The sequence below is a fragment of the Chionomys nivalis genome, chromosome 15 (assembly GCF_950005125.1).
Source record: "Chionomys nivalis chromosome 15, mChiNiv1.1, whole genome shotgun sequence".
Taxonomy (NCBI): domain Eukaryota; kingdom Metazoa; phylum Chordata; class Mammalia; order Rodentia; family Cricetidae; genus Chionomys; species Chionomys nivalis.
The window spans coordinates 38,189,423-38,210,772 of record NC_080100.1 but is presented as its reverse complement, the minus strand read 5'-3'; the positions used below and the strand labels follow the sequence as shown (position 1 = coordinate 38,210,772).

At 40.9% G+C, this 21,350-nt stretch overlaps 1 protein-coding gene across 1 annotated transcript in view; it reads right to left on the bottom strand.

The window, feature by feature from the left end:
- The window catches only part of Ndufaf2 (NADH:ubiquinone oxidoreductase complex assembly factor 2), a 114,848-nt gene that overhangs the window by 35,831 nt on the left and 57,667 nt on the right, over positions 1–21,350 (bottom strand). Inside the window, exon 2 of the mRNA XM_057789825.1 lies at positions 12,283–12,372. Within this exon, the coding sequence (XP_057645808.1) occupies positions 12,283–12,372 (90 nt within the window). The remainder of the gene's footprint in view (positions 1–12,282; positions 12,373–21,350) is intronic.

The following is a 21,350-nucleotide window of genomic DNA, read 5'->3' as shown; positions in this document are numbered from 1 at the left end:
AACGCTGTACAGCATGCTCTAGAGCAGAAATGCTACACAGCATGCTCTAGACCAGAAAAGCTACACAGCATGCTCTAGACCAGAAAAGCTACACAGCATGCTCTACATCAGAAACACTGCACAGCATGCTCTAGACCAGAAAAGCTACACAGCATGCTCTAGACCAGAAAAGCTACACAGCATGCTCTACATCAGAAACACTGCACAGCATGCTCTAGACCAGAAAAGCTACACAGCATGCTCTAGACCAGAAAAGCTACACAGCATGCTCTACATCAGAAACACTGCACAGCATTCCACCTCTATCACTTCTAGCTACGGTACCCAGGGCAACTTAATTTTCAAAGCATCAGATTTTGATTCTGTAAAATGGAAATTAAAATGGTATCTATAGTAAATAGTTGTTTTGAAAGCTACATGATTTTTATATTTACATATATCTTCAGCTTATTGTTTAGCATATAAACATATAAATGTATTCTTATTGTTCATTTTATTTAGTACATCTATGTTTGCTTTTCTGTTTTGTTTTGTTTGAGGCAGGGGCTCACTATGCAGCTTTGGCTGGCTTGCAACTGGCTTTGTACACCAGGCTGGCTTTGAACTCACAGAAATCTTCCTGCCTCTGCCTCAAAAGTATAAGATTAAAGGTATACAGCACCACCCCAGTCTTATACATTTTCTATATATGTTTTCAAAAGCAAAGACCCAATAACATCTGCTTGTCCTATGAGGGTTTACAGGAAATTCTGAAAAGCTCACTGTTGGCGATGTAGTCTCTAGAGCAATGGTTCTCAACCTTCCTTGTTGCAACCCATTAAGACAGTTCAGCAGGTTGTGGTAACCCCAACTATAAAATTACTTTTGTTGCCATTTGATAACTGTAATTTTGCTACTTTTATGAATTATAATGTAAATATCTGTGTTTTCCAACTGTCTTAGAAAACCCATGTGAAAGGGTCATTAGACCCCCAAAGGGGTCACAAGCCACATGTTGAGAACTACTGCTTTAGAAAGGAAAAAACAGTTTTCTAATTTTAGTTGACTCAGTCTTCTATGTAAAACCGTTAAGTGTCCTTCCTTATCTTACAGGGAAATTAGATAAATTCTCCAGGTTTGAAGATCTGCTCCTGCCCTTGGCTCTGAAATCAACCATGCCTTCCTAAGCAGTCTGTCAACCTTTAGCAGCAAAGGGCACCAAAGCAGGAGGACTAGCTGCAAACCTAACCATGGCAGAAAGGACAAAACACTGACCCCATTCCACACACCAGGGAACGAGGTTCAGACAGACTGAGCAGGCTGGGAATTAAACGTGGTGAATGGCTGTAAAGACCGAGCTCTCCCAGCTGAACAGACCAGACACCACTCTTCAAGTCAGCTTTGCCGAATGCTTTATCACACAATAACACCAGGACCTACCTTTCTGCAGAGTAGTCATGGGTGTGCAAACAGACACTGTACTGTGGGCTGGGATTACTGCCCCTTTGCTGTGCTCTCCTGCACTGACCCACGGGCTCAGCACCCTCTATTCCATTTCTGAACTACTCTACATCTGATTCTTTTCTGCATTCTCTTTTTACTATCCTTAGCTTCTATATGATCTATCTGAACTAAAACTTGCAAAGATTTTATATGACTGTGGGCTGTCAACATCAGGGCACACCAATGGGAAATTTATCTATCATGCAAATGCCTTGAGAAAGTAAATCTTACATGCATATACATGTCCAATGCATATTCCAATATATTTTACAATGAATTGTAATAGTTCTTGCCCATTAGAAAAAAAAAAGGCTTTGTAAGATCAGAACTCCTCTACGTCATCAAGGAAAAGAAGTGATTTACAATATTTTCAGCTACTTCTTTATTGTCAAAATGCTATTTATATTTGTCGATTTTTCCCCCAGGAAAGAGGTTGGATATTAAATCATTCAGTGTAAGGCCTACACCTCTTAAAAGTTTCAGATAATTCTTCAGCTTTAATTCACATTAGAACTTAGTTCAGAACAGTCAACCACCAAGACAGTATTCAGCAAATTTGAGACTCAAGCTAAATTCAGTCTGCTGCTTGTTTTTACATCTTTATGTGGCGTTTTTAAATGTCAAAAGATGCATATTTCATGACATGAAAATTATAAGTAACTTAAATTTTCGGGGTCTATAAATACAATTTTATCAAAACACATCCATGCTGATTTATATCTATGGCTACAGCAGCAGAATTGAGCAACTGCAATAGCCCAAATGACCCACAAAGTCCAAAATACCATCTGGTCCTTTAAAGAAAATGTGTGCCAACCCGCAGGGCTGTCATTCAGTACAATCCGTTCAGTAACAAGTATACATCTAATGCAAACCACTACTCTAATACCTAAAACAAACTTCATGATCAGCTATTCTATATCTACTAATGATTACTGTATATTCTAGAGTCTATAAACACATACCAGTGGCATAAGACTGTGATGAAGTATAATGGCATAATGCACACTATGATCAAAAGAAATCACCGCAAAATAACTGTGTTACTGGGAAGTCCACAGAGCAGCATTTTCAGATTTCTTCCAAGATTGGAGAAAGATGTTTTAATGAACACAGAGCATTACAAAAGACTCTCCTGTCTTTTTCAGGACTTGAGGATTGAACCCAAGGGCCTTGTGCATGGCAGGTGAGCACTCTGCACCACCAAGCTGCACCCCTACTTATTTTAGAAGGTTTTAATAAAGGTGAAGACATTGGGGGTACTATCTCTTGTTATACATCTTTAAATATTAGTTTATAAAAATTGAAGGAATGTTTTATGACATAAAAATTATATAGAATTAAAATTTTCAGTATCTATATATCATATTGTGTTGAAACATGTGTTTTCTGATGTTTATTGGTTTTAAGTTTAAAATATCCATTTATAAGTTTGAGAATGTAACAGAGCCCAGATGTCGAGTGTTGGGTGCCAGCCAGTCACTGTCACAGCACATCATTCTCTGAAAAAGGACCACGGGCTTCCCTAGGCTTCATTTTAAATGATCATTTCATGATCTTTGCTTTAAATGGATACATAAACATTAACTGCTGCAATAAGTTTGTACATTTATGATTCTTCACAAACCAGATACCTGAAACATCTTTAGATGATGGCCAGTTTCACTACTGTTTGTTATGAATCCATAACAAGTAAAGACCACAGCTGAACACGTCCCATGTGATCACTCACTTTGACAATCAGACCCACTTTCTCAGCTACCACAGGTCACACAGACATATCCTGGTGAGAGCCGGCCAAAGGCAGAAGAGGAGGGGATGGAAAAAAGCAGTACTACTGAAGCATGATTTTTAAATCTCAAAACAATATAAACAATACCTCGATCCAATTATGAATCATAAAACGTTCTTACTATTAGTAAAATATCTGTAAGGTGATTTCTGTACCAGTCGTCTTTATGCTACCATTGTTGAAAGAGAATTCAGCAAAAGGACTGGACAGTTAAGGCCCTAAGATCCTAGTGGTCTTTCATCTGCTCATCTGCATTCTCATCACTATGCATGAACTTTAATATTCCCATTGGCACATACAAACTACATTGAGTATAAAGGTGAGCATGCAATTAAGGCTCCCATTAATCATGTAGAGAGACAAAAAGAAGCAGGGAGAAGAATGCTCCATGAGACATACTTTCTCCAAATCTCTACAGGCATTAGGATCCTTCTAGAAACACTGCTAATCATGTATGGTAAATTAGATATCCTACCACCAGGTTACTAGGTGAATAAAATCAAAAGTATAAAGAATATAAAGATTTGCACTCAAAATCTGTAAATTTGGAAGAGATGTTTATTTTACTCAAGGAAGAGACTCATAAAGTCTAATAATTAGAAAAGAAAGAAAAAAGTGATCTTCACCTGTTCTGAGTGTTGACACCTCATACAAATAAATAGATAAATAAATAAAGGTACACTTTCTTCAAGTTTGAGAAATTCTTCAAAAGACATATTGTGAAATGAGTTGTTTTTTGGTAAATGAACTTTAAGCATATCTGATAGATATAAGAATTATCTGGTGACCTTTAGGATTCAGGGTGGCTTCTTAAATATGAAGCAAAAACTTGAAGCTTCATCTTAAAAGTGCAAGGAACTGATGCTGCCAATAGACATCCAGGTGGGAAGAAGGCAGATCGTTGCCTGGCTGGCACCTTCATCACAGTCTCACAGGATCCTTGCTAGAGCACCCAGCTAAGCTATGTCTGGGCTCCTGACTCACAGAAATTCTGGGGTAATAAGCATATGCTGTTTGGAGTAGTGAAAGTTTGCTATACTTATATACGGCAAGAGGAAGCAGAGCAAGCTCATCAGCTCATTCTTGCACTGCTGCGCCTTATACTCCATTGCACAGAAGCAGGACAATTACTGAGGTAGACAGACATATATCTTTATGTCTCTGGGTAAATACCTAGCAGAATTCTAAGCTGTGGGGCAGGTATATGCTCACATTTATAAAGAACTGATGAACTATTTTTCGTAGCTGTCGTCCTATTATTTTATATTTCAGGAGGCAGTTCATAAAAGGTTGAGAGAATTTACAATGGTGAAATATCAGCTCCACTTTTTGCCCATTCTTAAATTCTAATGTTCTCAGAAGTAAGCTGTCTTGATAAAACATTTACATTCTCTATCTCCCAGTCTTATTCTTGTTAAAAAAAAAATGTTTTAGGAATCCTAGTTTACTATGTTGATATAAATCGAGTCAGAATCAGCATATCAAGTTTTTAAAAACTAGTGTTGGAGGAGGTGTTTACACACCTCTGCACATGATACTGACATCAGACACCATCCTCTATGACCTTCCATTTAGAAGACGTGAGTGTGTGCACCTCAGGAGGTGCATGTATATGTGGCAGTCAGAAAACAACTCGCCTGAATTGCTTGTCTCTTTCTGCCATGTGGGTTCAGGGGATTGAACTCAAGTTGCCGGACTTGGTGGCAAGTGCAAGTGCCCACTATCCACGGAATCAACTCATTGGCCCTTCTCTCCCTCATTTCTTTCTTTCTTTTCTTTCTTTCTTTCTTTCTTTCTTTCTTTCTTTCTTTCTTTCTTTCTTTCTTTCTTTCTTTCTTTCTTTCTTTCTTTTTTTTTGATTTTTCAAGACAGGGTTTCTCCGTAGCTTTTTTGGTTCCTGTCCTGGAACTAGCTCTTGTAGACCAAGCTGGCCTCAAACTCACAGAGATCCGCCTGCCTCTGCCTCCCGAGTGCTGGGATTAAAGGCGTGCGCCACCACCGCCGGCCTCTCCCTCATTTCTTAAGATGAGTCATCTCACTGAACTTGGAACTCACTGATTGGTCAGGCTGGCTGGCCAGCAAGCCCTATAATTCTCCCTTCTCTGCTTTCTAGCACTGGGTTATTGGCATGCAACACCACATCTGGCTTTTCACCTGGGTGCTGGGTGCATGAAACTCAGGTCTTCATGCTTGCACAGCAGCACCTGCTGAGCATCTTCCCAGCCTTTGACTTTCCAATGTGAAGACAACCCAATACACTGGAATAACCTAGCCAGTTAGCATAACCTAACATTTGGGGATGGGAAGTATTTTGGGGATTAAAATACTTGCACATGCCACCAAGTGACCTACCACTGAGCTATTCCCCAGCCCCCTTCTTACTTCTGTTTGGAACAGGTCTTATTAAGTGGTCCAGCCTGGCAAGACTCACAATCTTCCTGACTGACTAACTATAAAGCCACCGAGTGGCTGGGATTACAGCTATACACTATCACATCCGGCTCACTTTTGATAGGTTGCAGGTGTAGGTTGCTGACATTGTGTCAGTGGTTTCTATGTCTGTGTTGATGTGGGATTCTGGCCTGTAGTGTTATCTCTTCATTGTTTCTGTCAGGATTGACAAACAAGATAGCCTGGGTTTCATAAAACTAGTACTGACTACACTGTGATCCAAAGTGAGGAGAAAAATGTCCATTCTTTAATTTCCCAGTACAAGCCGGGCGGTGGTGGCGCACGCCTTTAATCCCAGCACTCGGGAGGCAGAGGCAGGCGGATCTCTGTGAGTTCGAGACCAGCCTGGTCTACAAGAGCTAGTTCCAGGACAGGCTCCAAAACCACAGAGAAACCCTGTCTCGAAAAACCAAAAAAATAAATAAATAAAAAAAATAATTTCCCAGTACAGTTCTCACTAGGTAAAACTATTCATTATAGCTGTTTTTAATATCATTCTGACAAGCTCTGCCTTTCACGCGGTCTTTTTATACTTAAATTTATTTTAACTATTTACTGTTATATTTAAAAGTAAAGTTGTTTGTGACTGTCTATTGATAGCTCCATCTTGCACAATAACCAAAAGATGGATGCGAGCTAAGCCAAGCGTGCACTTTTTGAGGAGTGCAGAAACTGTGACAACGTACAACCACAGTTGTTCACCTGGGAGCATAAGCACGCTGGGCTGAGAGAAAGAAATACACCAAATACAGAAGGTCGACCACATCTGCTTCTACCTGGATGACAAGTCTAGAACGGTCAAATGCACAATGACAGAGGGTAGAGTAGTGGTTCATTGTTAAGGGAGGGGTTCAGTTTGAAATGATGAAAACATTCTGGAGATATGGAACAGCGCTGAAGCCTGAACAACAGTCTGAATGTGCATAAGGTCTGAGATGCACCACTTGAAATACCACACAGAGACTACCCTAAAAACCACCTTACTGTATGTCAAGTGTTGAGGGAGGCCCTGAAGCGCAGTGGTGGGAAGTCGGGACTCCACTGTAAAAAACTGTCAAGTCCAGGAGACGTAGGCAGCAAAGCAAGCAGGGAACTTGTTAGTGTGTTAAGTGCTATGAGGAGGTCAGAAAATGAGCAGCAACACAAGAAACATCTCATCTGGGGCTAGCATTGGCTGAGAGTGGGAATCAACATCTACCCCACTGAAGGAAAGGAGGTGTTAGCCAAGTTACTAAAGAGGTGGGTTAAATGTAACATCATACAGTTAATAAAAGGGAATTTCATACAAGGCAATGAGTGGAGGAGCTGGGGCTGGGACTTAGCAGTGCATCTGTGCCTTGCATGTCCAAGGCCCTAATTCTGTCCCCAAATCAACAACAGGAGAACAAAACGTCACAGACTTAGAAGACGTGATTTGAGGACATTGCCCTGGGCACCTGGTAGCCCCTCTAGGTTCAAGTCTCTTGCCAACCCTTAGGTGGCTTCCTTAACTAAGATATGAGTTTCCCTGCTCCCCTATCCAGCCCTCCTTTATCCCCAATCATCCCGTTTCCCCAAGTTCCCCTCATTCTCTCCTTCACACTTTTCTCTCCCCATCTCCCCTCACCCCCATCCCACCCCACCACCAAGATTCCAATTTTTTGCCTGGCAATCTTGTCTATTTCCCATAGCTAGGAGGATAACTATATGTTTTTCCTTGGGTTTACCCCCTTGTTTAGCTTCTTTAGGATCACAAATGATAGACTCAGTGGCCCCTATCCATGGCTAGAAACCAACTATGAGTGAGTACATCCCATGATCTTCTTTTTGGGTCTGGGTTACCTCACTCAGGATAGTATTTTTTATTTCCATCCATTTGCATGCAAAATTCGAGAAGTCATTGTTTTTTACCGCAGAGTAGTACTCTAATGTGTATATATTCCACACTTTCTTCATCCATTCTTCCATTGAAGGACATCTAGGTTGCTTCCAGGTTCTGGCTATTACAAATAATGCTGCTATGGACATAGTTGAACAAATGCTTTTGTCATATGATAGGGCATCTCTTGGGTATATTCCCAAGAGTGGTATTGCTGGGTCCAGGGGTAGGTTGATCCCAATTTTTCTGAGAAACCGCCACACTGATTTCCAAAGTGGTTGCACAAGTTTGCAGTCCCACCAGCAATGGATGAGGGTACCCCTTTCTCCACAACCTCTCCAGCAAAGGCTATCCTTGGGCACTTGAGGATAGGAAACCTGAAATGAACCTATCCTATAGCCATACTGATGAATATCTCACATATCACCATAGAACCTTCATCTAGCGATGGATGGAGATAGAGACAGAGACCCATACTGGAGCACCGGACTGAGCTCCCAAGGTCCTAATGAGGAGCAGAAGGAGGGAGAACATGAACAAGGAAGTCAGGACCACGAGGGGTGCACCCACCCACTGAGACAGTGGGGCCGATCTATTGGGAGCTCACCAAGGCCAGCTGGACTGTGACTGAAAAAGCATGGGATAAAACCGGACTCTCTGAACATGGCGGACAATGAGAGCTGACGAGAGGCCAAGGACAATGGCACGGGGTTTTTCATGTTCTGGCTTTGTGGGAGCCTAGACAGTTTGGATGTTCACCTTCCTAGACCTGGATGGAGCGGGGAGGACCTTGGACTTTCCACAGGGCAGGGAACCCTGACTGCTCTTGGGACTGGAGAGGGAGGAGAAGAGGAGTGGGGGAGGGGGAGAGGGGCGGGAGGAGGGGGAGGGAAATGGGAGGCGGGGAGGAAGCGGAAAAAAAGACATGATTTGATTTCAAATCTTATAGCGGCTGTTAGCTTGGGGAAGGTTGTAAGCACTCTCAACTCAGCAGGAGAAACCAGGAGTTTACAGATGTTCTCACTGTCTCATCTACCCACAATTCCTACTGATGGAACTTCTGTGTTCTTCCAGCTATGGACCAGGGCTTGCACAGCTTCCCTTCTCAAGGGCTTTCAACTGATACATGCTGTCTTTGGGATTGGATCCTCACCATCACTACTGAAAATCCTCTCATTTCCTGCCTCCAAGACAGCCAGCATAAACCCTGTTGTCACCCCGCCTTCCTCTCTAGGTAGGGTCTCACGTCACCCGCTTTCCTCTCTAGATGGGGTCTCATGTCACCCCATCTTCCTCTCTAGGTAGGGTCTCACGTCACCCGCCTTCCTCTCTAGGTGGGTCTCATGTCACCCCGCTTTCCTCTCTAGGTGGGGCCTCTTGTCACCCCGCCTTCCTGTCTAGGTGGGTCTCATTACGTAACTTTCTTTACAGATAACCTCCTCAAAGCACCATCTCTGCTTCCTTCCCCAAAGTCTCTCTTTTCTCTCAGGCTCCGCTAGTCTACTGAACTGTTTTGTCGAGATCAGTGCTGGTCTGTCTGATCTTAAAGTAAATGGTTAATGGGTGACATGTTCTTCAGTTTCCTCCCTAATGACTGGCTTCCAGAATGGGAAGTTTTTCCTTTTTCTCCTGATTTTCTTGTCACTCCTCTTGTCTCCCTGTTCTAAACCCGAGGAGCACAGGCTCCAGCCTGTCCCACACTTCCTGTTTGCACTCCCTATCTCTGTGACCTCATCCAGCCTTTCAGGTGGCATTTGTTTGCTGGAAACTCCACATTTTTACTTCCAACCCAGATATTTCCACTGAATTCTTTTTTTCTTCTTGGACACAGGGTTTCTCTGTGTCTTCTTGGCTGTTCTGGATCTCAGAGATCTGCCTGCCTGTCTCTCCTCCCGAGTGCTGGGACTAAAGAAGTAAGCCACACAGCCAGGCTCCACTGAATTCTTGACTCACAATTCACCAATTCTAATTGGATGTTAAATGGGCCCCTCAAGCTTACCATTTCCAACACTGGTTTTACCTCCCTCCTAGTCTGTTCCTGTTACAGTTAACAGCACTGCATTTTCTCCAGCTGAGACTAGAAGGCTCAGCATGCTTACTAACAGTCGCTGTGTCCGGTGTGTCAACAATCCCATTAGCTCTACTTTTGTGTTGTTCCAGAATGCATCTACTTCCTTCTATTCCTGACGCTAACCTGCTCCAAGTCACAATTATTATTCTTTGCCTTAGTATTAGAAAACATTCTGTCTCCATGTTCTGATGTCATCGCCCTCAGTTCTTATAACTCAGTATCCAGATAGATCCTTTTAACTATCACTCAGCACATGGCTGCTCCTCCAACTTCTCAGAGGCGTCCAGTTTCCCTGGAAGAAAAGGCTTGGGTCCTTATGATAGCCCACAATGCTGCCCACCAGATCAGGCATTCTCTTAACACTCTAAACTTATCTCCCATAGCTTTCTCTCACTTTTATGCCAGTCAAATTAGCTTCCTTGATATTCCTTAATCACCAGGGAAGGCCTTTGCCTCAGGGCCACTGTACTTGCTTTAGTAACACCCCTCTCTGGTTAGAGCAGGGACAGATCTTTCTTCAGTCTTTATGCAAAGAGAAAAAAAAAAGGTACCTTCTCAGAAAGGTCCCTCTGAATACTAATTAAAATTGTAAAAGCTTTCAGAGTACTCTATTTGTCCCTTGCCTGTTTCATTTTTATGGTCATTAGCATATATGTAGTTTAGTGCTTAATCCAGTGTCTTGCTCCCACTCCCGAATGTCTGCTCTGGGAAGTCAATAGCTTCCTAGATAAACGAATGAAAGCCACACTATTTAATCCTTATTGTATGACAGCAGGCAACTGGTAGGTACCGGTACTTTAATGTTAACAATTAAAAATGTCAACTTTTATTCACCTGAATTGAAAGCAGGTTCCTTTGGTGCTGGTATCAATGACTTCAATGTACAGCTCCCTCACTTCCCTGTACATTGTGCTGTATATATTTGCATGGTACAAAGTACTTATTTTTTTTTTTTACTTAATTGATGTGTGCCACTGTAAAAGTGTTTGTGTTTCAGTATTTGGCTGATTCATAATTTTTAAGAATATGCCCCGTGGGGATCGTATGCTGAATTACTAGATCAGGACAGAGTCGTAAAAAGAATTAAAACTTCATTCCAATTCTCTGAAAGTCTCAAAGGCTGAAAAATTAGCCATTACCTATTTGTTTATTTATAACCTAATTTATTTGTATAAACACTTTAATTCTATACTATTATTGGGAAATGACAAACTAGGCTCATAAGAAGGCACAAGCATTACTACTCGAGATTTGCAAATGTTGACAATCTGGGAAAATAAAGCTCAACTGCTCCTTTTACAAGCTGCCAACTTAGAGACTTCACTGCAGAAGAAAACAAGCTCTGTTTTCTACCCACATGGAGCTGTCCTCTCATAGTCAGGGAGCAGAAATGGTCGTCTCTGAAATGGTATTTACAGGCACATGCTGCCATAAGAGGAACATACTGCTCATGGTTGCCACATGGAAGCTATCATGGCTATCATGCCGTGACCACCAGGAAGTGAGGGCTCTAAATGTATGAAGCTGCAATTGAACTAAACTTACTGGATCTTAGATGCTCTAGGTTAACCATGAATAAACAGTGTCTGAATTAGACGATTGCTGTTATGATCAAACATGATAATGACTATAGCAAACAACCACAGGTAACACTTGGCAAGTGTAAAGCAAAGCAGAAGACAGATATTGGTATTTCAATTCAGTATTCTACTTGTAGTGTTTGTGCATATGTATGCACATGCGCCAACATGTGTGCAGTTACTCATACAGGCCTGGGGAGGACACTGAGTATTCTATTACTCTCTGCTTTAATCTCTTGAGAAAGAGCTTCGCACTGAATCTGGAGCCACGCACGAGGCAGCACAGGCCAGGGATCCTCTCGTCTCCACTCCAGACAGCACTGGAGTCACAGGCGCACTGGCAGCTGCACACAGCTTTTTCTGTGGCAACTAAGGTCCTCCTGATCTTTTATATATATAAATGTTGGTTTTGAGGCAAGGTCTCATACTATAACCCAGACTGGCCTGAAATTTACTATGTCACCCAGGCTGACCTTGAGGTTGAAGCAATTCTCGCGTTTCAGCTCCTAAGTGATAAGATAACAGGCAAGAGCTGTTTTATGTAGCTCTCCACATCAACTTCTGTCTTCAGATAGGGGTCAAACATCTATCCTTAATTTAAGAGGAAGTCACTTCACAGGTTCTTTGTGAGTTATATAAATACTTCCAAACAGCATCTAATATAAGTGTTCTCCACAAATTATATAGGAGAAAATGAAGACCTAAAATATGCTACTTTCCCAAGTTTGGAAGTTATGAATGCCGGAAAAAGAACTCTAGTTGGGGGCTGTGGAGGTGCAAGGGCCAGGCATGAGCACACTCCTGTGTCTTACATGGTAGAAGCTTGGTATGCCTGCCTCACCGCCAAGTCCCAATGGAGCCCTACAACTCTTGGTGCTGGACATGCATTCCTTTATTAAAATTGTTACCTTTACAAATTTCAAATAAATGCAATGGTCCAGAAACAAAGTTGTAAAGTGTTTCCATGGAGAAGTAATTCTATGTACTCTAATTTTATAGATCATTAAATGTTTTGCCTTTCAGAACACCATTAGAAGTGAACACTTACCTTCCCATTCTGTTGGGATGTCTCCTGCTTCATAGTCTAGCTCCTTTCTGTTTGCTGCTTCTACAATTCTTTTCTCTCGAATAGTCTGTCCTGTAAGATCAAACGAACATTTGACATGAGCCTACACTACACCATGACACGTTCTATCTTCTCTTTTGATTATTGTACACCACTTTATATGTAAAATTATTAAATTATCAGCAAGAAGAATAAATTTTACTTAGAGTTATATGGTGAAGAAGGCAGTTCCGAAACTGCTGCAAATTTTAAATACTTTCTAGCACTGTATGCAAAATTAATTTTTATAGAACAAATCTAGATTCTATTTAAGGAGAGCAAGCAATTAGTCCTCCAGGACACTAATAATAAAGATACTAATGAAGCGTCTGTGTTCCCAAACTCACAGTGTATGTATTACAGGAGTCAACAGCTGTTGTGACTGCCCTAAGGAGTTAATTCACAGCCCTTATTAAGTATGTAAGAGACCCAAGACCTTGCTGCCTCTCTCCTCCCATTGTGTGCAGGGCTGCACTCTGTTCCCATAGCAAACTAGGTTGGATTCTGTGACCCAGCTGGTTCACTACCTCAGGGAATGTAAGGAAAGAGAAATATGGAGAAAAGCTACAGGCAAATCCTCCTTGATGAACCAGGGAGTTCCTGAGTAAATGCACAGAACCAAAAAAATCATGAACCACGATGCTTGTGGATGTCATAATTCGTCATCAATTGTCTTTCTCCACCATTACACACCACCTTTTGTCCGTCTCTTTATTTTGTCTCTCATTTCATCTGGAGCTCCTTTATTTGGCAAGGCTAACTGACCAAAGGACTCCATGGATCTGTCTTCTCAGAACTGGGTTTGCAGGTGTATGCTACCACAATTGGCTTCTTACTTGAGTACTGGGGATCCGAGCTCAGGTCCTCATGCTTATGTCGCAGGCATTTTACCTACTAAGCCACTTCCAAAGACCCAAAATGCATACAAATACAGTGGGTTACTAAAAACTATGTCTGTACATTACTTACTAAAATGTCTGAGAATCAGAATACTTACGTCTTCATATAGCCATTATTTAATACTAAGATACAAGCATGTTCTTTTAATAACAACAGCTAAATAAAGGGGAAAATCATCTAAAATACAAAACAGAACACGTGTGGCTTATAAGCTTTAAAGTGTATGTCAATATGTTTGGCACAGGAGGAAGAGAGGAAGGTCTGCAGTTCCCAGGAACACCACTAAAGCATATTTGCTATAGGTATATCTATGACACAAAAACTAGCTTTTTGTTCCTATTTTTGTCTATAAATTTCATGTAAGGTCTTCAAATAATTTGAAAATACAAGTCACAGCTACTTGCATATGTATGGATGGAAAGTCAGGCAGAGTAATTAATGAACATTTTTTTTTTTTTTTACTTTTTATCTGTCTGTATGTAAATGCAGTGTGTGTGTGTGTGTGTTTGCATGTGACAGTAGAGGCCAGAGGAGGGTATTGGGTACCTTATTCCTTGAAGGCAAAGTCTCTCCCTGAACCTGGAGCTTGTCAGGTTAGGCTGGAAGCCAGAAAGGTTATGGGGACCCAGGGCACAGAGATGAGAATGAGACTTCAGAGCACAAAGTCCAAAACCTACAGTCAATTTGCTTGTTCTTTTCTCTTTTATTTTTTAAAGTCCCAACCCTACCATTCAATATCAATTTTGCCATACTTTATAATATTCGAATTGACATTCTTGATTAAGTTGACCTTCTTTTTCTTTTCTTTTTTAAAAGATTTATTTATTTATTAAGCATACAATGTACTGCTGGCAAAGAAGGCACCAGGTCTCATTACATTACAGATGGTTGTGAGCCACCATGTGGTTGCTGGGAATTGAACTTGGGACCTCTGGAAGAGCAGCCAGTGCTCTTAACTCTGAGCCATCTCTCCAGCCCCAAGTTGACCTTTCTTTAGGAGTCACTTTTACCTAGTCCTAAAAGATTCCATCCATATGCTTGCTGTGTTTTTAGTTCATAAATACACTAAACTAGATACAGAAGAAATAAATCCAAAGAGTCATCTAGGCCGGGCGGTGGTGGCGCACGCCTTTAATCCCAGCACTTGGGAGGCAGAGGCAGGCGGATCTCTGTGAGTTCGAGACCAGCCTGGTCTACAAGAGCTAGTTCCAGGACAGGCTCCAAAACCACAGAGAAACCCTGTCTCAAAAAACCAAAAAAAAAAAAAAAAAAAAAAAAAAAAAAAAAAAAAAACAAAGAGTCATCTAGAAACTCCTTAGGTAACCATTCTACAGAACTCACTAGTCTGTCTAGACACGTCAGTAACATATGAAGGGCAAAGAAGCCAGTATAACCAGGATGGAGAGTTTGTGGACAGGCAATGTCTGATTTAACATCAACATTTTGTTTATAATATATTTACTCTTCATTTCATAACATTGTGTTACAAACAATTATCTTATGATAAGTCTAAAAAAGGCAGAATCCCAATATGACTAGATTTTAAAAGAGAATACAAAACTAATATTTATATGTCTACTACATGCCAGGCACTGAGGTAAGTTTTACCTCTGTAAAGTTAGCACACGAAGTATTGGATCGCATTACAGCATTTTCATATACATACAGATACATGCATACGCCGTCATGCTTTTTCACCATGTGGATCCTAGGTATCAGGCAAGTGCTTTTCCCAGCTGACCTATCACACTGGCCTTGTTTTTGAGGCGGTATCTCATGTATCCCAAGCTGGCCTCGAAGTCACTGTGCAGCCAAGAATAACTTTGAACTTGAGTTCCTCTGGCTTCTACCTCCTCACTACCAACTGGGCCACACCCAGCCCTTTGTTCTTATTCACCTCACTCACAATTCTCCCTTTCTTCCTGCCTCCCCTGGCTGGTCCCCTATCTCCCCCAAATAGGTCTCCACTTCAGCTTTCTTCTTACACAGTCTACCTCCCTCCAGCCCCACCCAATTCCCCTTCCTTAAGGTATCTTCCTTCACACTCAGGGCTCCTTTTCTATTTTACACACACACACACACACACACACACACACACACACACACACACACGAGAGACAGAGAAAATATGGTATCTGTCTGAGTATCTTATTTTGTCTTATTTTGCTTAATACAATCTCTAGTTGTGTTCTTTTTCCTGTAAATACTGTTTTATCTGCCTTTATAGCTGAACAAGCTCCCTTTGTTTATGGGACATTTCCTCTGTCCGTTCATTTAGGGATTGATAACTAGGCGGGTTCCACTTATTTGCTGTTGTTAATAGTGAGGCAGCACACACAAACGTGCGAGTCTGTGGTGTGCTGACTTGAGGCACCCCAGGAGTGCCGGGCCCTCACGCAGCAGTACTCGTTTTAAGTTCTCTGACCAAATCCGCCTGGCCACACCACTTTACTCTCTCTCTCATTAGTAGCACACAAGGTTCCTCTTTCGCCACATCCAGCCAGCATTTCTGTCGTGTGTTTTCTTGACAACAGCTATTCTGACTTGGGTGAGATGGAAGATAAAAAGAGTCTGAATTTCATTTCTCTGTCAGTTAAAGATATTAAACACTTTTCAAATATTTAGTGGTTCTTGTAGTTCTTCTTTGGAGAACTGTTAAGTTCATTAACCTACTTATTGATTGGACGTATTTGGGGAATTAATCTTTTCAGCTCTTTATATAGTCTAGAAATTAGTCCCCTATTTAGACCTAGTTGGCATTTATTCATTTTCCCATCTGCAAGCTGTCCTCTCACTCTGGTGGTTGTCTTCTTTGCTATAATAAAGTGTTTAATTTCATTTAATCCCATTTGCCAATTCTTGGGATCGTCACTGTGTCTTTTCAGAAAGTCCTTGCTATTCCTACACCCTGGCATGGTGCAAAGCTTCAGCTCTTACACTCAGGCCTTTCCCACCCCCTCAAATGCCTCAGCTCTATGGAGCACCGTTAGCTTTGCGAGGCACCATTACCTTAGTTTATAAATAAAGGCACGGCGGCCTACAAGAACTTAATTCATTAACTTGAGGTAAAACCATCAGCAAACAAGCTCCAGGAGGAAATGCAGACCTTCTGGTCCCTGTCCCTGAACTTTTATGTATCTATAACTGTTCATTTGTAGACCTGCACATCTCAGCTAGTAAATGCTAAAAGCAAAAGTAACTGCTATCTATAAAACAATTTAAAATGAAAACCTGCTACCCTTTACCAGATTTTAAGGATGTAGAAAACATCCCTTACATCAGTTAAGATAGTAATCACCAAACACTAACTGCAGAATACAGGCAACTGTCAGAAAATACAAACCAAATAAAATCCCAAGTAATAAAATAGCTTATTACTAACACTTAATCGACTATATATAGACACATATACCAGACAGATACACACACACACACACACACACACACTGATAAGTGTACATTCATGCAGAAGTTTCTGATGCAGAAAATATGAAATTTCGCATGTCATTCTCCCTACTGTAAAAAAATTTCAATATTCAGTTTGAGTATGTTTTGACATTTTGATGAAAAGAAAGCTCCTGTGTAAGCATGCTAACATTTTCCTCCCCTCTGTTGTGCTTTAACGTGAAGATAAAAATAAAACTTGCCGCTTTAAGAGTTAGCAGTCAAACCCACAAGTGTAGTTCCAGACCCCTGACTTGTGAATGCCTTTTGTGCACAAGCCACCTTTCCTGGATACATGTTGCTACCATCCCTCATCAAATAAGCCTCTCTTCACTGCAAATGCAAACCACGGCTGGACACAGTGCAGAGAGTAGCATTTCATGGTGCGCACAGCTCTAACAGTGACATCAACATCACAGCTGCTGCGTCTATGTCTCAGGAACCCGGTGAAAGAGGGGGTGAAAGGTTGTGAAAGCCTTAACACTAGTGGCTTAGTTATTTCTCAACTGCTGTGACAAAACACCAGGACCAAGGCAAACATCTTTTCCAACAAGGCTGCATCTCCTAACTCTTTCCAAACAGGTGAACCTACTGGGGACCAAGTGTTCAAACATGTGAGCCTGGGAGCCATTCTTATTCAAACCACCACAACCTGAAAGTCCCCTGTGAAATGGTTTCTTCTAGAAATGGCTGCATTAACAAGATTGGAACAATGGCAATATCAGTGGACATGTGTATGAGAAATTTCACAGGGTTCAACCTATAGACAAAAAACGAATTAACCAATAACTATGGGGAGGAGAATTAACTTCTCCCAGGGAGGAGCCCCTTATTGGATGTTCAATGCAGAGTGGTCAGTCTTGAAACTGAATGCACACAAACAACAAAATAGACTTAGCAGGTTGTATTTATATATACTTGTGCAGACACATACACACATGCGTGTGCACACCTGTATGTATGTACATGTATGTATATATGTATATACATGCATGAGTACATATGTATATACATAAGTACATACAGACATGCAGACACACATACATGAGTGTGTATATATGTGTGTGTATGTATATATATATATATATCAATAATAAAAGACAAAAAGGCTATCAATTTGAGTGGAGCAACATGGGACAGGTTCAAGGGAAGGTGTAGCTACAAATATTCTCTGTCCCACTGGTTCCCTTGACCGGGTTTTCTCTACCTGCCTGTTCCTGAAGTTACTTATGAAATAACTACTCTGAGACTTAATATTATATACTCTTTGGCCTATTAGTTCAGGCTTATAATTAACTAACTCTCACATCTTAAATGAACTCATTTCAATTATTTTATATTTTACCATGAGACTCATGGTTTGTTATCTCTTGCTTCTTAGGCAGCTACATGGTGTCTGCCTGACTTCCCCTTCTTTCTTCCTCTATCTCTACTTGGATTTCCTGCTTTGCTATGTTCTGCCCTGCCATAGGCCAAAGCAGCTTCTTTATTAAGCAATGGTAATAAAACATATTCACAGCACACAGAGGGGACTCCCACAACAGGAATGTAGTAGGAGCGTGGAAAGAAGGAAAAGGAGGTGAGAACTGATAAATTTTCTTTCAACTGAAAACACATTTAAAACATACAACACCAATAAACTGAATTAAAATAATACTAAAAGAAAATTTAAGTCAATTAAAGAACATGTATCAGGTATGCTATTAAAATTTAGTTTTACAAATTGAGGCATAACTTTGAGAACTGAGGAAGAGATAAAATGCAATAATACATTTAGCAGATTGGTCGCCAAAGAAGTTCTCTCTTTGGGAGACAAAAATCTACTACAGCCAAACAATGTTCTGTGTCCCTGGTCCTGCAGCCTGCCTGTCATCTTTTTAAATTCTGACTCAAAAGAGGAAGGAATACTAGAGATAGTAAACTGTCTTCATAAATTTCATGAAATTATCAAGCATACACCTTCCCTTTCATGGTATGTGTGTGTGTAACTGATACCAAGTCGCACCCCACTGACAGAGATTCAACTAAGTCCTTTAATGTTGAATAAAATTCTACAAAACAATCAATAATCAGAATATGTTTTGTTGGGAAAGAGCTGATGTTTTATTGCTTTATGCACCATTTTCAGAACATAGACGCTATTGTTAGTCTTAAGGTATTTTCCCAAAGGATTTCATGGTTTTGTTTTGCTAGGTAAAGTGCTCTGCCATTGAGCTACAGTTCCAGTGCCATTAACTCTAATCAGAAAAGATCCTTAAGAAAATTTATAACTGATTTTCTAACAACCCAGTGTACGTGTACAATGTGTTTTCATTACACTTACTTCCCATCACCCTCTCTTACTCACTCCTATTCCTGCTCAGCGCCTTTCCCCAACTCATCCCCTCCTACACTCATGTCCTTTGTGTGGTGCATGTGTGACCCAGAGTCTAGTTAAGGTTTCTGGCATGAGTATGGGTTAGGGGTTTTTTACTGAAGCACAGGTTGTGTTGATATTTTGTTTATGCTATAACATAACATAATATAATAGCTTGCCTGAAGATCAGAGGGCAGAGCTATCCACAAGTTAACCACAGAGGACTGGATGTCTGTACAGACAGGAAGTGATTATAGCTGGGCGGAGAGAGGAAAATAAGGTGGGAGGAGACAGGAGGCTGGTCCTTTTTTTTTTTGGATGAGGAGTTAGCAAGGTAAGGGTTGACCATCTTGTTCCTTTGTCTCTCTTATCTTTCAACATTTACCCAATATTTGGCTCCAATATTTAATTTTTAAGACCAATTAGAACTTGATGTGGGATTCCCCTCTGTACGATATTAGCATTGGTTAGTAAAGAAGCTGCTTTGGTCTATGGCAGGGCAGAATAGAGCTAGGTGGAGAAAACTGAACTGAATGCAGGAAGAAAGAAGGCAGGGTCAAGGAGTCGCCATATAGTTGCCAAAGGAAAAAGACACTGGAACCTTACTGGTAGGTCACAGCCTTGTGGTGATGCACAGATTAATAGATATGGGCTAATTTAAGATGTAAGAGCTAGCCAGGAATATGCCTAAGCTAATGGCCCAGCAGTGTTATAATTAATATAGTTTCTGTGTTATTATTCAGGTCTGGATGGCCGGAAAATGAACAAGCAGCCTCCCTTTATAAGAACTCATGCTATAATAGGCAGCTTACTAGTAACTCCACCACAAAAAAAAAAAAAAAAAAAAATTACTTGGCCTCTCCTAGCAACTATTAATTGACAGTAGCTCTTCAGCTAGGTGTGGGGACTCATGTGTCTCTCACCATTCATGATGGAATGTTGAAGAGCCTAATCTTGTGCATGTCTTAGGCAGGCAATTATAGCTGCTATGGGTTCATGAATTCAATAGCCATTCAAATCCAGAAGCCAGTGTTTCATACCACTCCTATCCATTCAGACATATATATATATATATATATATATATTTATGCTGTGTCTGGGGAATAATGACAAGGGAAATGTATACATGTTTGATACAGATGGCTTAATTTAAAAGCTGTGTTTTCATATGAGCATTATAATTCAGTATGGTGGTATATTACACATGTAACTTCCAGAACACTCCCCTGTGCATTCAGGAGAGTTATGAGGCTTGGCTATTTAAGTCATTTTCAGTACTTTGCAACTGCAGCTAATGCTGTAATGAATACTTGTATGCATATGTATTATTAATGCAGTCATTCTTAAATATATAAAAGAGCTCCCATGAACCATTAAGAAAAGACCAACAGTAAACAGAAAAATATTCCAAAGACATGAACAGATAATGCAGAGAAAAGAAGGACAAAAGCATACAGGATAAAATGCCAAGTGCCTGCACAAAAATGGCAATTTAGTGCCTACTGGAGAAGCTAAACTCAGCAACTTTTATAGGCAACAGTTTAAAAAAAAGTTGTCAAAATTGCAAGTACAATTCTGGAAATTTTATCTATATATTCTCATTTATTTGGAAAGATATATGAAAACGTTACTCACTACAATACTGTTTATAATGGCAAAAGGCTAGGAACTACTTACACATTCCTCAATACAAAGTAAGGAAAGATTGGGCTGTACCCATTCTCTGTACTATTTCAGGGCTATTAAAAAATAATAAAACTAAAGTAAAAGAAGAAAAGCAAAAGGTGCAAAATTGGAAAAGAGAATGGCGATGGGTCTTTTGTGTCCGTCTGCAGAAGCTCTGAGGCAGGTTATGAAGGGAGAGAAAGCGACACGCACAGCAGTCGAGCCATCTGCTACCATCCGTGTCATCTGTCCGTCCCCCAAATCTTCCTACACTTTTGCTTGTGCAGCTAAAAGTGACCCTGGAGGACTGCTTCAGAAACAGTCTCTGGTTTGCACCAGAGAGAACTGAATGGCCAAGAGCCAGGATGAGAAGGGAGACACCCATACTTGTGCCTACTCAGCACACATGCATGACGTGTCCATAAATGTGCCAGCTCAGCGCACACGCAATGTTTTCACTCACCTGCAGAATCTAGATTTTAAAGTAGTAAAGATGAACATCTGGAAAGAGGAAAGGGACTTGTGGGAGGGCAGAGAGTCCCACAAGGGACGACTGCAGGTAAACTGTATCATACATATGTATCTGCCTGCCACAATGAAACCGTTTTCTACAATGACTCTGTGTGAAGAACGGCCAGCTTTATTA